Source organism: Frankliniella occidentalis, unplaced genomic scaffold (genome assembly GCF_000697945.3).
Source record: "Frankliniella occidentalis isolate FOCC.00 unplaced genomic scaffold, Focc_3.1 Scaffold61, whole genome shotgun sequence".
NCBI classification, from domain to species: domain Eukaryota; kingdom Metazoa; phylum Arthropoda; class Insecta; order Thysanoptera; family Thripidae; genus Frankliniella; species Frankliniella occidentalis.
Genome location: NW_026267191.1, coordinates 660,592 through 674,751, shown reverse-complemented (window position 1 = coordinate 674,751; position 14,160 = coordinate 660,592). Strand labels below are relative to the sequence as shown.

The window sequence follows — 14,160 nt, the reverse complement described above, 5'->3', positions numbered from 1 at the left end:
GAGCCCTGCCGAATGACCGCGGCGCGGCGGACAGCGCGGCGTTGAGGCAGAAGGAGGTGACGGATCGAGCTGAAACTTTACGCGGCCATACAATCGACCTTCCTCTATCAGATGCTGCTTTCGGATTTTAAATAGGTGGAATCGTTTAGGAGAAAATGAGCCGCACATTTGGCCGTGCAGGCCCTAGCCCGCCCGTCGTTGCCTCTCCATCCCCTTCTACTCTCATGCACTAACCGTACAGAAGCCTGCTTCTCGAGCAAACTTTGGGAATCACGAATGTAACAGACTGTATCCCGAAAGAGGGAGAGAGAGAGAGAGAGAATCGTGGTTTTTTGGCCAGTGGTGTCGCCAACAGAAGGCCAGAATGGGCGGGTGAGACTGTATCCCGAGTGAGGTACATGCGCAGTAAGTTTGCCCGTTTGCCCTTAGGCGATTTTCCTTTTCTATGAGAAATTTAGCATCACGCACGAGGGCTTAATGATGCGACAGCAAGAGTCTGTGGTTATGCCGTGTCGAACACGAATTCGATCAATAGCTGGGCTTGTGACATTCGAAACTGATCGTGAGTCGACACATGGCAGAAATGTGTCCCCGGGGTGGATCTAGGCAGCCACGGGTTGAATTCCCCCGCGATCGTCTGGAGCAGGCAAGCCCACCTTTCTTGTCCGTTGAGCCCAGCCCTTCTTTCGGTGGTACTACCAGCTACTCCTTGACTGGTCACTTCCACATTTGTCACTACTTCTTGTCACTATTTCAGTGAGTTAAACAAACGAAAAGAAAGATTACAACATATTTCTTTGATATCACCCAAAACAGGGTTAGCTACTGAAGGTAATGAAGTACCACAATATTCTTCTGAAAATGTATTTCACCGTAAAGATTCTATTTAATAACATTTATATTTGGTGACAAGTTTGGGAATAACTAGAGGCCTATTAATTGAAGTATTTTTGAAAAATGTATGGCATATATGCCATACACACAATACTATAGTATTGTCATCCTTGCTGTCGTTCCTTAACAGCTTAGAAGGTTACCATCTTTGTAATTATTTCAAATGGGTTTCTTTTGTTGCAGCTTAATAATTATAATTACAGCAACACACTAAACAATGAGAAGCTGCATTTCCAAGGTCTCAGGCTGCCTGGACCAGATATGTTATCAGGAAGAGAGTTGACTCATTTAGAAAAACATGAAAGAAATGCGTTCAGCACCTCACCAGCCGCATCTGACATATTTGACCGGCCTCTTCCTCGTAGCATAAAAACTGAGAGATCTGTTCTTCAATATTTGGATGATCTTCCTAAAACTGACAGAGATGTTGACAGATTGTTGGTCAACACATCTCCATTATCTGAAAATGAACTACCAATTAAGAAACGGAAACAACGTGTAACTGGTATGATGGATGGTTATCTTAATAATGTGAAGTAGTGTTCTTGCCATCATGTTATTTATATTGTGTACATCTTCTTGTGCAGATTCAAACAGTGAAAGCGGAGACAGTACTATAACTAAGCTGTTTCCCTCGCCACGTTACTTCTGTGAACTGACAGCATCATCCAACTTATGCTATAAGTGCAAACACATGCGAAAAATGGAGGCTTTACCAGGTAAATAAAATTTAAAAACTGATTAAACCTGTGTGTACAATACCCAATTTTTTGCTGTTGAGGTATTTCCTTTCTCCATGCTAAGTACAAATAGTAATTAATGGGTGTATGCTGTATCCTGTTTAAGGTCCCACTGGCAAATTTAACAATTGGAATTCTCTCCAAGTGCAACAGTGGTTGCTGAGAGAACTGAAGGCTCACTATCCTGAAATGTCTTCAAATATTGTGTGCTGCTTACTTCAAAAACTTGAAGGAAGAAATGGAATTGTTTTGTCTACTTATACTAGGAAAGAGCTTAGAAAAAATTTGGACAGTATTGAGGGATATCAAGCTATCTACGATCTCATCTGTAAGTTGACTGAATTTTTTTTGAAGATTCATTTGCTGGGCATGGTCTAGCTATGCTTGCCATTTGTTGAATATATGTTCTAGCTAGTAGCTTTTAAAGACCTACAATTGGCTAATTTCAAACTAGAACATATCCTCACAAATGACAATCGCAGCCAATCTGCATCCTGCAATAAATTCCTTATATCCAGGTGAAAAACTTGCATCGGAATCACAAACATTTTGGGACTCTTCTGATAATGAGGCAATAACAAATGAATCTGTGAGCAATGTCACAAATGATCCCTCAACGACAATGGTTGGTCAGCGAACAAGAACAACAGCAATTAAACCCCGTAGACGAAGGGGTAAGTGTTTGTGTTTTTGTATTTAATCTCTTAACTTATCATAAAGTTAACTGTTGTTTTTCTTTCCTTCTGACAACTATTGTCTCTAGATAAATGTGTTGGTCAGTTGTGGGAATTCATATACAATCTTCTTGAACGTGAAGAATCCAATCCTTCTGTTGTCACCTGGGAAAATAAAGAGGAAAAGTTATTCAGAATTGTTAACACAGAAGAAATAGCTCGACTTTGGGGTGATCACAAAGGAAATAAAAACATGACATATGCTAATATGAGTAGAACCATGAGGTAAATATTTTCTTCCTTGCCTTTTTTAATTTGACACAACTATTTTGAGCATTGTTTTCTTATTGCTTTTATATCCTCTGTTATTAAATTTCTTACAATTCGTAAATTTTTTGTTTCATTGCTGCTTGCAGATATTATCGTGAGGGTAATGGAGCCTTTGTCCGGAATGATCGCAAACGAGTTTATGGCTTTGGCCCCAAAGCAGATTTTCAAAGGTTGCAAGCTAAACTTGCCAAAAGAAAATAACATTTCTGTGTATGATTCTTTTTGTGAGACCAAACGCAAAGTCTAGATTCCTATTAGACAAAATTTGTCTGAAAAAAAGAGATGCACCCATATGTATCAATGATCATGATCACACATTACATCTTTGTTGAAACGAATTTTTCTTGTCCATATTATGAAATTATTCTTTACTTTCTGGATTCTGCTAGTTATATCATTTTTTTATTGATGTGCAAAACACCTAAATTATACTTATTCGTGTTAGTTAGGTTTCTTTTCTGTGATATTGCATGTAATTGTCTCAAATTATCATTGTGATGTGTTGTGATGTGTTGTCTTAGAAATAGGATTGAGCTGTCTCCCAAAAACTATTTAAAAAGGGTGTCTATTTTATGCACCTAAGTATGTGTCAATTTCAATGTTTCTAAAATATTGATGTTACTAAATCTAAATGAAAATGAATAATTGTAATTTGTGTTAAAGAGACAAACTATAAATTTAAGAAAATTACAGTATTAGTGCTTTGTGCCACCTATGTTTGAAATCTAAAATATTTACATATAGTACAGAATGGTTTGTACCGCCTGCCTGGTGGCTGTTTTAAGGGAGTTGTACTTTTTTTTAAAGCTCATTTTCATCTATGTGAACGCTCCAAGAACCAAGAAAGCAGCCAGGAGGAACATGATCATCCGAGACCCATCAATATCCTTATTTCGGCCATCAAAATGAGATTCAATCTGGCCAGCCCCTGTATATTTTGGCGGTGAACGTTTAACATCATTTTGACATATATTTTGAGATTTTTATTCTTTTTGAAGTGTTGTTGAGAGTGTTTTAAGTGAGAGACTTTAGATTGATTTCTGCTCTTCTTTTTTTGGGCTGACTTGAAAAACAATGAACTAAAGTTGTCTTTAAAGTTGTTCTTATTGTGAAAACAAAGTTGAACAAGTTGTGGACTATGTGAAAATGCAAAACATTCCTTTGAGCATTACATAAAAATTCCTTTCTTCTCACAAATGATGATGGTCCAAATGAGTAAGTGATACAATATTGTAATTTTCTAAAACTCCAAATGTATTCTTGTGTCCTATACTGTGCCATACCTGTTTCAAGACTCATTTCATCTAGTGGCACCATTGGCTGTGATTTAGCATTTTAAGTTGTTGGAGGTAGTTAAAAGTCCCCCAAATTTGTATTCACAATACACCATGTCAAATCAGGATAGGAACCATTTTGTGCAAATTTGTTTTGGACCAAGTTTTAAACTTAAACAACATAATATCGGTAGCTCTGCCGGTAGTTGTGTAAACTTAGAATATATTATATAAATATATACATATATATATATATATATAATGTTAATTGTTTAAATTTCAACTTCTGTGTGTATTACATGTAAACCAAAATTATGTATAGACTACCTGTCCCGTGCATATGAGAAGACAAAAACTCCCAAAGTGCCCTTATTTTATCCAGAAGCACGGTAGATTTCTTGTGGATACTAAGTGCTGCTAACACCTTGAGTGTATATTCCGACTGAATATAACTAGGAATAACTTGAAATGTCAACTTTCTATGTAAGCAAAGATTTTCACTGCTCTTCCGGAGTTTTTGTTCTTCTATAACACACGGGACAGGTACTCTATTGATTTTTTTCTAAATAAATTGTGATATCAGTGAAATTATCATTTCATTTGTTAATTAACCATACAATCAAGACTGTCTCATCAGCTATAAAAGCTTGAATCTAGAGATATATATCAATGGAAATAGGAACAAAATTACAGTGGATGTTTGATAAGTCCAGGACTATCAGTCTTGAGACCATTTCAAGATTTCAAGTTTTGCTTGGTTCTCAAACCTCAAACTCAATCATGTCCCTCCCTCCCTTTCCTCCCGTTGTCTGTTTCCGTCCGCTCAGTCCCAGACACAAGGGAGGTTACGAAAACACATCTTGATTGGCATGCGATATGAGAAACTTCCTTGAGCGTTACCGTGTTCGAACCGGGCGTTAACAAACGAGAGCTGTGTGCGGCACTTCAGTACATTGTTTCTGGAAATCCAAGGAAACCCACGTAATTTCGGCATCAGCTCTGCAATAGAAATCACTCAAAAACACCCCTAAAAATCATGCTCCGTCACAGAAGTTTAATTTCTCTCCTAAATAATGTCCATAGACAAACTTGTCATTTGCGCCCTCCGTCTCATAATCTAGGTAAGTTGAGGTCTGCTAGTAGGTTAATTGAAACAGTAAGAAATAGAGCATGACTTCTCAATTCTATTGCATAAACGAATTATTTTTCTTACCACTCAATACTTTTTACTTTAAATTCGTGTTGTCTTTCTTAGAAACCAATGTCAGCTCTAACCTCTATATTTACAGGTTATGTTTCACAGTGTTACATCATTTATCATAACTTAAATCCTCACTCAGTTTTTGAATCTTACCTATCGGCTAATGCATATGACATGTTGCTTTTTCATAAAGAGACTTTGGTCTTTCTACACATTTGCTTGAACCGATAAAGTTCATAGTAACATTCCTGTACTGTACTGCTATTCAACATTGAAATAATATATTTGTTTCAGTCAGAACAGATTTTTTATGCAAATTCAATAGGTGTTATTCTAAGAAATCAGGAGGTGCCAATGACGAATCCTCGAATAAAACACCTCGGATCACTCCTTCAGCAGCCACATACAAGTCACCCGTAGATAACAGGTGAGTGCTTCTCAACTTGAAATGCTCATTTATTGATTACATTCCTCTTTCTTTTGTACCTTTAATTTCTCTTTATTAGGGGCAGTTCAAGCTCCACTTCTTACAAAGAATGTCATCCAGGAACTCAGAAAGTTAATTCAGAAATTCAAAGCTGTAACCGACCAAACCCAGTGAGTGCCTGTCCTCCCCCTGACTGCGCGCATGAAGAAAGTGCTGCAGCACAAGCCAGAAAAAACAATAAACGTTTATTAGCTGCAATCCTACTTACTGCTGGAACATGCTACACAGTAAATACTCGACTTTCTATTTCATCCTATCCTCTTCACATGGTTTTGGCATTTCTCTACATTTTGATTGTTCTGTTACAGATTTGGAAGTTACAGCCAGAAAGTAACAAGGAAAAAATAGATGTAAAGACTTCTCGAAAATCAGGTAAGAGCTAGTTTGCCATAAATTTTGATTACATGTGGTTTGAAGATACATATCCATTCTCCATATTTCCAAGCAGCAAAATCAGTTCCCGTGAAGATTCCATCTACATCAAGTGAAATTCCTGCTCATGTACCTTACTTGCTGGTTGGAGGTGGTACTGCTGGGTTCTCTGCTTTTAGAGCCATTAAGTCCCTTGATGCCAAAGCAAAGGTAAAATTTAAGTGTGATATTGAATGCATATTGAGCATAATAAAATGTTGTAAAGCAAATTTATCAACTTTGCAGGTACTCATTTTAAGTGAAGAGGGCTATTTGCCTTATATGCGACCACCTCTTTCTAAAGAGGTATGGTATGATCCGGATTCTGAGAAAAAAGATGAATTAACTTTTAAGCAATGGAATGGATCAGAAAAAAGGTGAGTTAAAACAATAGACCATTCAACCGAATGTGCAAGAAGAAAGAAAAGAATTTAAAAGCACCGGAAACAGTGTTGACAAACAAATCAAATTGTTAACATTTTCTAGTTTTCTTGATAAAAATAATTATTCTGGACTTGTTTGTGTGCTGCAGAGATGCGCTAAAATGATCTACATACTGTTTTGAAATCCCAGGTTTGGTACTTTATGATTCTTTTCTTTCTTCTTCCACATTCTGTGGAATGGTCTATTCTGGTATTTATTCTGAACAACTTAAATTTAAAAAGTATCATTGCTGCGTTGTTTCCAATTTTAATTTATTTCCATTTGTACATTTCTATCTATTTTTAAAAATAATTTTAAATTTTTGTCTGCAGTCTTTTTTATGAACCTGAGGACTTCTATATTTCACCTAAAGAGTTGGATGAAAATCCAAATGGTGGAGTTGCTGTTGCACGGGGCTGGAGAGTAGAGAGAATTGATCCCTTCAAAAGAATTGCTTATCTTGAGGATGGGCATGAAATTAAATACGAAAAATGTTTACTTGCTACAGGTTTGAGTTTTTAAATTTGAATATAATTCTCTGTTGTGTAAGCCTGGTAATTTTTTCTCTCTATCTTATTTGTGATTATTAAACTGTCTTTCTGTCTGACCAGGCGCTAAACCAAAATCACTTAACATCTTCTCCAAAGCTCCAGAAGCAATTCAAAAGCATATTACCACTTTCAGAGGGATACCTGATTATGTTGAGCTCAATGAAATTGTGAAAGAAACTGATTCCATTGCCATAATTGGTGGTGGTTTCCTTGGTAGTGAGTTGGCATGCGCTTTGAGCAGGAGAGGTAATATCTCTAGTATCTATAAGTTGAAAGTACATATTTAACACAGTAGTAAGCGGCATCAGCAAATCTTACATCTTCTAAAATTTTTACAGCTTCTCTAGAGAATCCTAAACTTAAGGTGTATCAGATTTTTAAAGAACCCGGTAATATGCACAAAGTCCTCCCAGAGTATTTAAGTTTATGGACCACAAACAAAGTTGCAAAAGAAGGAGTTCATATAATTGCTGGTAGTGAAGTGCAGGATGTGAAACTAGAAGGCAATGAAGTCAGCTTGATGTTGAATGATGGAAAGAAGGTAATATCAATGTACAAAAGCTGGTTTCTGATGTATATGTTACAATAGAGGCAGGGGTGTCAGGTCAGGTAATCCCTAGGGTAAGTGAGGATTACCTGACACTGACACCTAGACTTTACTTGCATCATTTAGATTTTTAAAAATCTAATGAATGAAGCTTCTAGACTTTTCAACTCACAGGTTGAATTTCTTTGTTTGAAAAGGTTTCTGTGAATAAAGTTATTGTTGCTGTGGGTGTGGAGCCAAACACTTACTTGGCAGAAAAGTCAGGACTGGAGGTTGATCCAGATTGCGGAGGTTTCCTGGTGAATGCTGAATTGGAAGCGCGGTCTCATCTTTATGCTGTATGTCAGATTTTGTGATACTTATCCTGAAGTGATGTATTTGTATCACAACCTATATTGTTTTCCTGTATAATTTTAGGCTGGTGATTGTTCTTGTTTCTATGATATCAAATTTGGTCGTCGTCGTGTGGAGCATCACGACCATGCTGTCATATCTGGAAGACTTGCTGGAGAAAATATGGTTGGAGCAGGTAAATATCATTTTTTTTTTTAAACTGTTACCAATAGTATTTTTTTCTTAATACAGAGCTTGTTAATTATTTTTTGCACCCATTCCTTTAGGCAAACCTTACCTACATCAATCTATGTTCTGGTCTGATTTGGGTCCTGATATTGGATTTGAAGCCATTGGAATTGTTGATTCTTCTCTACCAACAGTAGCTGTTTTTGCAAAGGCTTCAGAAAAAGACAGTCCTAAAGCCATTGTGGCAGAGTCAAATGATAATATTCGGTCCAACTTAGAAGCAGTAAGTGTCTGTTAATAAATTTTGTGTCTTTAACATAACTTTCTGTAACTTACGGTTTTTGAAGCAGAATGTATCAACCACAAGCAGTTCTCCAAGTCCAGTAAATACCCAGAAAACTTCAGCTGAAAATACAGGAACAGACGATTATGGGAAAGGTATTATATTCTATCTGAGGGACGAACTAGTGGTTGGGATTGTCCTATGGAATGTTTTCCGTCGAATGACTGTTGCAAGACAGGTATATGATGAATTTATTACTATTAAGTGTGTGTTAGGTTATCTTGTATGACCATTTACCATAAATTTTTTTTTTAATTTCAGGTCCTAAAGGATGATAGGAAATATGACGACTTAAATGAAGTAGCAAAATTATTTCACATTTTTGATGAGTAATGGGCAACTCTTTCAAAGCAGATTTCTCTTCTTGACTCTCCTATATAAATCAGTGACATTTTCATAAAGCTAAGTGTTAACTATATTCCATGTGATAGATATACACTTGAGATAAGAGGAGTGCATTTACTGATATTCTCAATTCCATTTGTTTACATAATTTGTTGTCATTGTTTGCATGTTAGCATTGTTAGCATGGCCTTTGTCCCATTAAAATGGGAATAGAATCATCAATCATCCTCATCCTGTAAACAATATGTTAATCTTGATATTCACATTTGAAGTTGTTTGATGTAAATATTTAGAATGAAGTTTAAAGCAGTTGTTTTTCTTTTATCCAGTTATATTTATTTTATAAAATGTGTTTTAAAAACCCTTATAAATGCGACAAAGTTTTTACAATAACATTATCACTTTGGATTGGACTCATATGCGAGGAGTGAACAAGTATCATATCATGTAAATGGTACCCTACTTTCTTTTTTTTTTCTTCATAGTGTTGCTGTGGCAATACGATCTCTCACAAGTTGTGGACGGTTTAGTTTTGCTATCTTGTCCATGAATGGCAAATAATCTCCAACACTAAAAGTATCCAACCTAATATCCTGTGGAGAAAGTAAAAATGAAAAGACCAAGGCCTAAGAAAATCTACGCTCATGTGAAATGGAAACACTCACTGTTAGAAGAGATAGAGCAGAGGACTGTGGAGAAGAATCTAGGAGTGCTGGCTGAATATGGGCAAGAATTGCTGTGTGCATGTAGTTGTAATACTCCCATGAGTGTAAGGCAGAGAGCGCTATCATGTGCGGAAGCTGAGATAAAGGCATCGCTGGTATGGAAGCCTGATGGGTTAGCCTTCGTACAATTAGCCACCATGGAATACCCATCTCCTGGAGGTGTAGGTAGATATTAGTTGAATTGTTTCTTGTATTTTTAAGATTTGAGAATCACCCACCATCCACCTTGACCAGCTAGAACATCGCTTGTGACTTACAAGAAGAAAGTTGTACGCCTTGGGAACATATTCTGCCAGCAAGCTCTGTAAGTGATGACTGATGGCTGCTGTTGGTTGTGTGGCATTTGGAGACACCATAGGCCAAACGAAAGAACCAGTTGGTAGTATTGCTACTCTATGCAAAATACTTCGACTCCTGTAGGAAGACAGACATTTGATTTCATGTGTCTCAAAATTACACAGGATTTTTTATGACTTACTAGAAACTTACTTATCTATGTTACCAGAACACATGAGGAATACAGAAGAGACAAACCAATCAAAATAGTCAATTGAATTTTGAAGGCCTAAAAATAGTTTAGCTTGATAGAGAAGTTGAGCAAGTTGGTCAGTGTGCTGGTTTACCATATTGGCACCAAGAACCTTCATGTGGCAACCATACCTAGAAAATGCAAATATATAAGCTTGATTATGGCAAATTCTTCTACTTTTCATGAGATTTATTGTAATCTCTTATCCAACCTAATTATCATTTCAATAGCTTGTAACATCTGTGGAGAGAGTGAGGGTGGTGCAGCATTTGTTGGCCATCGGGATTGAGATTCTGAAGATGCAGAACATGGCTGTGTTAGGAGTACCTGGTCCAAAAGGTCAAGTAGTACTGGCACCTTTAGTTTTAGGGAAAAAAGGATTAATGTTATTATTTTGAGGGTTAATGTTTTGAACCGCCAGCATGAACTTTATTACACACCTTTAATTCTGAACGAGATGAGGCTCGGTAAGCACGTCTTGCATGTGACAACCACATATTATCATGTAGGCCATGCCGAGTGTCTTGCAAAAATCTCTGTAAATCAGTTTGAACTCGAGGGCGACTTGTGTAAGCATGGGTTCTAGGGCTTCTGGGACTTTGAGGAAATGTTAGCAGATTGCATGAGGAAAAATCTCTGAGCTGAAAAAGACATTTGTTCTATAAATGAAAAAAGAAAAGAAAAAGAAGTTGATGTCATATCACAAAATATGTTTGGTTTGATGGGCTACCTGATTTACAATTGTTATTAAATGACTACATGAACGTGCATTTTCATCAGTAATGTAATGTGTTTTACGTGGTGATGGCTCCTTATTCAAATCATTGGCAAATTCCTTTACTTTAGCTTCAGACAGTATACGTTCAATAGATTCCTGAAAGAAACTTTTGAATTGTGACCACAGTTTTAAAGATTTAAGTATCTTACCTCTAGATGGGAACTAAACCCAGCTCATACTTACTGTAAGCTTTAATTTTTCTTCAAGCACAATAGCAATTTCAGCACTATGTGCAAGAGGGTGTAAAATGTCAAGAGCTACTTCATTCACATGACAATTACTAGGATCTCTAGAAGGCTGCAACCCTCTCTGAAGGAGTTCTTTCAATGACAAAGGCTCCAGTTCTTCAACAAGCGTACTGCTTTCACTCAGATCATCATCTTCAGTTGAGTCCTCCAACAGCTCTAAAACAACTAGAAATAAAATTTTACAAGACCATTATCAAAACTTGTATACTGTCCAAATTTCGAAATAGAACGGTAACAAATAGATAGAGATAAACTTACCCAAAGGGGATGAACAAATGCTCATTACATTTGTTAGAAAATGTTTTTTCTCCTCTTTCCACATCCATTCTGATTTGGCATCAAGGGATGACCACAGCTGATTCAAGGCATACTTCATCAAGCTTTTCCTTTGTACATTTATTTTAATGTTTGGCACCAGTGTTGATAGTTGTAATAAGTGATGAAATTGTGGATTAGTGCGTTTTTCAAGAATTGGACTTTCTGCATACGAGTCAACTATACATTTCAGAAGACCTTCCACTCCAGAAACAGCCATGAATCCCAGAGGAGTAGTTGTCATTCCTATTAAAAATGCTTCAAGGCTCCTAAGGATTAAGGAATAATTTAAAAAATAAGTATTAAAAACAAATGTTTAATTTTAAAAATATTAAAACTTGCCTTTGAATTGATAATAATCCTACATCAGAGCTGTACATAATATTTTTTATATGAATCAAAAGTTGCCCAGCCAAAGGAATCAGCTGCCCTTCACAGGATTCTAGCACAAGATATCCTTCAGGACTACTAAAAAGTTTTTCACTAATAGCCAGAAGTTGACATACTGGGGAAATATTCTCAGAGGTGAATCTGTTTCTATCTCGCACAGCAACTGTGGTTGCCTTAGCAATTCTTCTAGCAATACAAGCAGTACGATTGGTGAGAATGCTCTCTCTACCACTAGAACTACTTGCTGAAGATAATGACAATCGAGAGATTCCCTCCCGAGACCTTCTTATGGGTCGTCCCAACATCCATTTCACTGCTGCAGGACATTCTGAAATTTTGTTTAAAATATTGATGTTGTGAATATGAAGTGCTGAATTATCAACTCTATTTGATGCCTCTAAAAGTAAATGAAGTAGTTCTGCACTACTACCATGAAGAATGCGAGAACATCGACTAACAATGAGGGAAGCACAAATTTTTTCCAACATTCGCACTAACTTTTGACTATGCCTTGTTCTAGGCTCACAAGCAATCTTATTGAGGAATTCTAATAGTTTTAGAAGCACTGAGTACACTGAAACAGCTTCTTCATGAATACTCGTTAAGACAGGAAACAACAGGTAGCCCTTGTCACTATTCACAAATAACTCTAAAAGAGAGATGCAGTGAAGAAATACTGTCAAGTTGATCATATTAACATTCATATTCCCATTTTTTCCGTACTCATAAACAGCAGTTACACCCTCTGATAACTTAATTTGACTCTTCAACCAAATTAATATTTCTTCCAGTATGAATCGTATGAGGCTTGCTGACTTTAATATGCATTTCATAAGGATATTTCTGCCAAATGCTGCATGCATGACGCTTGCACACCACTTTGCCTCTGGGTCCAAGACAGAAAATATATGAAATGGATATAAGACATCTTTGCTCTGATCAGTTGTGAGTGATCTATGGTGATGTGTATGCATGGATAACAGATCTATAAAATTATCAACAATTTCTTGGGAGCGTTTCTCACCATACCGAATCCACTTTCCAGGAACTTCGTTTAAAATCTGAAGAAGACACTGAGAAATTAATATGATTCGTATGTGCACAGCATTATCAAACTCAAGCCCATGTAGAGCACTCGGTAACTCTTGGTGCAGGTGTCTGGTTAGATAGTACAGCGTTAGACCCTCTAGAAGACTGAGGAACCCCTCACTAACTGGACCAAAGGACGCAGAGGATGAAATTCTTGCGAGAACTTTTAGAACCTGCATGAACACTAGCCAGTTGTCATCTCTCAAGCTTTCACAGAGTTCTTGTTGAAGTTGGGGCCAGTTTGCAGAACCCACAATCTCACTCACTGGAACCCTAAGAAGCACTTCCAAGGCATGCATGCGCTGACCAGAACTATGATTGCCAGTTCTTCCACGCTTATAAACATTAGCAGAGCGTTCATTCCTTGGGCTCACATTTGCACTGGAACATGCACTATCATTATTCCTCCACTTGAAATCGTCTTCACATAGAGCTGTGTCGTGAGGTTTGTTAGATGCTTTCTCCAAACTGAATACTTCACCATCCTGATGAAGAAAGCTATTCTTTAACTCTGACATCTCTTTGGAGAGACTCACTTCCTGCACCAACTCATCACATAAAGCATCCAGCATTCTAGGATCCAAGTGATTCAAACTTGTTATTTTTTCCCAGACAGCTCGCCCCAGGCGCTTCTCAAGCACATTAACCAGGACATCGTCTAGATTGTCCATGTCTCTGTCGACTACGCGTTGTACGATTGCAGCGATTCAAAGTACAACGGAGTGCTGGGCCGTTGACATCTTCCCCTGTATTTTTGTTTGGCTGTGCGGAAGGCCAGTGCCAGGTAGAGTCCGGGTATGGCATGCGGCATGCGCGCTGCGCGCCTCGAAAGGGGCGGTATCGTTGCTAGGCAACAACCTGCAACAACTGTGTACCCATTGGCGGCAGAGGTCGGCCTGGCCCACCGGCCCACCAATCAGCGCATTCGGCGGGAAGTTCGAAAACGAAGAGTGGACGGAGATGGCAATTTCTGTGGTTGAAAAGTGTTGGCTACATGCTATCTTCTGTCGCGAGCAAGTTTGCCTTTCCCTGTCTTGTCTTCGAGGAAATGTGTGCCAGTGCTAAACGCGAACCAGTGTGGCGGCGCCCGCACCAACGGCTCGAGAGATGGCCTTGGTGTAGTGCAGCTCCTGCAGCTGGGACAGAAATACAAATGAATGGAGGGACGGACGGAAATGAATGGAGGGAGGGAAGGCCTCGCACTCGACTCGCACTCGACTGCTGGAGTCGCCAATCGTTCTTTTTTTTTTCCAAGGCCTTTTTGTCGAGTTCAGATTTGTCGCAGGGAGCGGGGGGGATGCTCTCGTTGCGTTCGGGGTTGAGAATATCCTTTTTCTACATGCC

General features: G+C 38.0%; 3 protein-coding genes across 7 annotated transcripts in view; 2 read left to right on the top strand and 1 right to left on the bottom strand.

The window, feature by feature from the left end:
* Positions 1-4,500, top strand: part of LOC113209879 (uncharacterized) — a 34,531-nt gene extending 30,031 nt beyond the window's left edge. The window contains exons 1-7 of one of the 2 annotated variants that reach the window (XM_052267912.1): positions 443-646; positions 1,078-1,399; positions 1,482-1,613; positions 1,741-1,962; positions 2,153-2,308; positions 2,398-2,593; positions 2,725-4,500. In XM_052267912.1, coding sequence (XP_052123872.1) covers positions 575-646; positions 1,078-1,399; positions 1,482-1,613; positions 1,741-1,962; positions 2,153-2,308; positions 2,398-2,593; positions 2,725-2,839 — 1,215 coding nt within the window. In that variant the 5' untranslated portion in view covers positions 443-574 and the 3' untranslated portion in view covers positions 2,840-4,500. Of the gene's footprint in view, positions 1-442; positions 647-1,077; positions 1,400-1,481; positions 1,614-1,740; positions 1,963-2,152; positions 2,309-2,397; positions 2,594-2,724 lie in introns of those variants that run through there. The other variant, XM_052267911.1, reaches the window with a different exon arrangement.
* Positions 4,501-4,794: 294 nt separating this feature from the next.
* On the top strand, positions 4,795-9,066 carry LOC113209877 (apoptosis-inducing factor 1, mitochondrial). 3 transcript variants are annotated; one of them, XM_026427626.2, is made up of 14 exons: positions 4,795-5,033; positions 5,408-5,540; positions 5,620-5,827; positions 5,909-5,972; positions 6,049-6,182; positions 6,258-6,388; positions 6,767-6,942; positions 7,046-7,231; positions 7,324-7,526; positions 7,730-7,870; positions 7,950-8,061; positions 8,153-8,337; positions 8,402-8,575; positions 8,659-9,066. In XM_026427626.2, exons 1-14 carry the CDS (start codon positions 4,949-4,951, stop codon positions 8,728-8,730), a joined length of 2,004 nt encoding a protein of 667 aa, XP_026283411.1. In that variant the 5' UTR covers positions 4,795-4,948; the 3' UTR covers positions 8,731-9,066. The 3 variants fall into 3 exon arrangements, with proteins under 3 accessions (XP_026283411.1, XP_026283412.1, XP_026283410.1); XM_026427627.2 differs by having other exon boundaries at positions 6,046-6,182; positions 8,405-8,575; XM_026427625.2 differs by having other exon boundaries at positions 6,046-6,182.
* A 4-nt stretch (positions 9,067-9,070) lies between these two features.
* Positions 9,071-13,585, bottom strand: LOC113209876 (protein broad-minded-like). 2 transcript variants are annotated; one of them, XM_026427623.2, is made up of 11 exons: positions 12,752-13,582; positions 11,680-12,055; positions 11,281-11,606; positions 10,958-11,187; positions 10,727-10,870; positions 10,437-10,637; positions 10,208-10,353; positions 9,957-10,127; positions 9,725-9,881; positions 9,408-9,620; positions 9,073-9,335 (listed from the first exon to the last, which is right to left on the bottom strand). In XM_026427623.2, exons 1-11 carry the CDS (start codon positions 13,485-13,487, stop codon positions 9,222-9,224), a joined length of 2,814 nt encoding a protein of 937 aa, XP_026283408.1. In that variant the 5' UTR covers positions 13,488-13,582; the 3' UTR covers positions 9,073-9,221. The 2 variants fall into 2 exon arrangements, with proteins under 2 accessions (XP_026283407.1, XP_026283408.1); XM_026427622.2 differs by having other exon boundaries at positions 9,071-9,335; positions 11,680-13,585.
* Positions 13,586-14,160: the final 575 nt, after the last annotated feature.

Excerpts from the sequence above, each read along its gene's own strand:
- LOC113209877 (XM_026427625.2), top strand. The coding sequence starts at position 4,949 with ATGCTCCGTCACAGAAGTTTAATTTCTCTCCTAAATAATGTCCATAGA. Across the intron at positions 5,828-5,908 it reads CTGCTGGAACATGCTACACA|ATTTGGAAGTTACAGCCAGA; the intron begins GTAAATACTCGA and ends GTTCTGTTACAG. Across the intron at positions 7,232-7,323 it reads ATGCGCTTTGAGCAGGAGAG|CTTCTCTAGAGAATCCTAAA; the intron begins GTAATATCTCTA and ends AAATTTTTACAG.
- LOC113209876 (XM_026427622.2), bottom strand. The coding sequence starts at position 13,487 with ATGGACAATCTAGACGATGTCCTGGTTAATGTGCTTGAGAAGCGCCTG. Across the intron at positions 11,607-11,679 it reads GGATTATTATCAATTCAAAG|GAGCCTTGAAGCATTTTTAA; the intron begins GCAAGTTTTAAT and ends CTTAATCCTTAG. Across the intron at positions 9,621-9,724 it reads AGGCGTACAACTTTCTTCTT|GAGATGGGTATTCCATGGTG; the intron begins GTAAGTCACAAG and ends CTACACCTCCAG.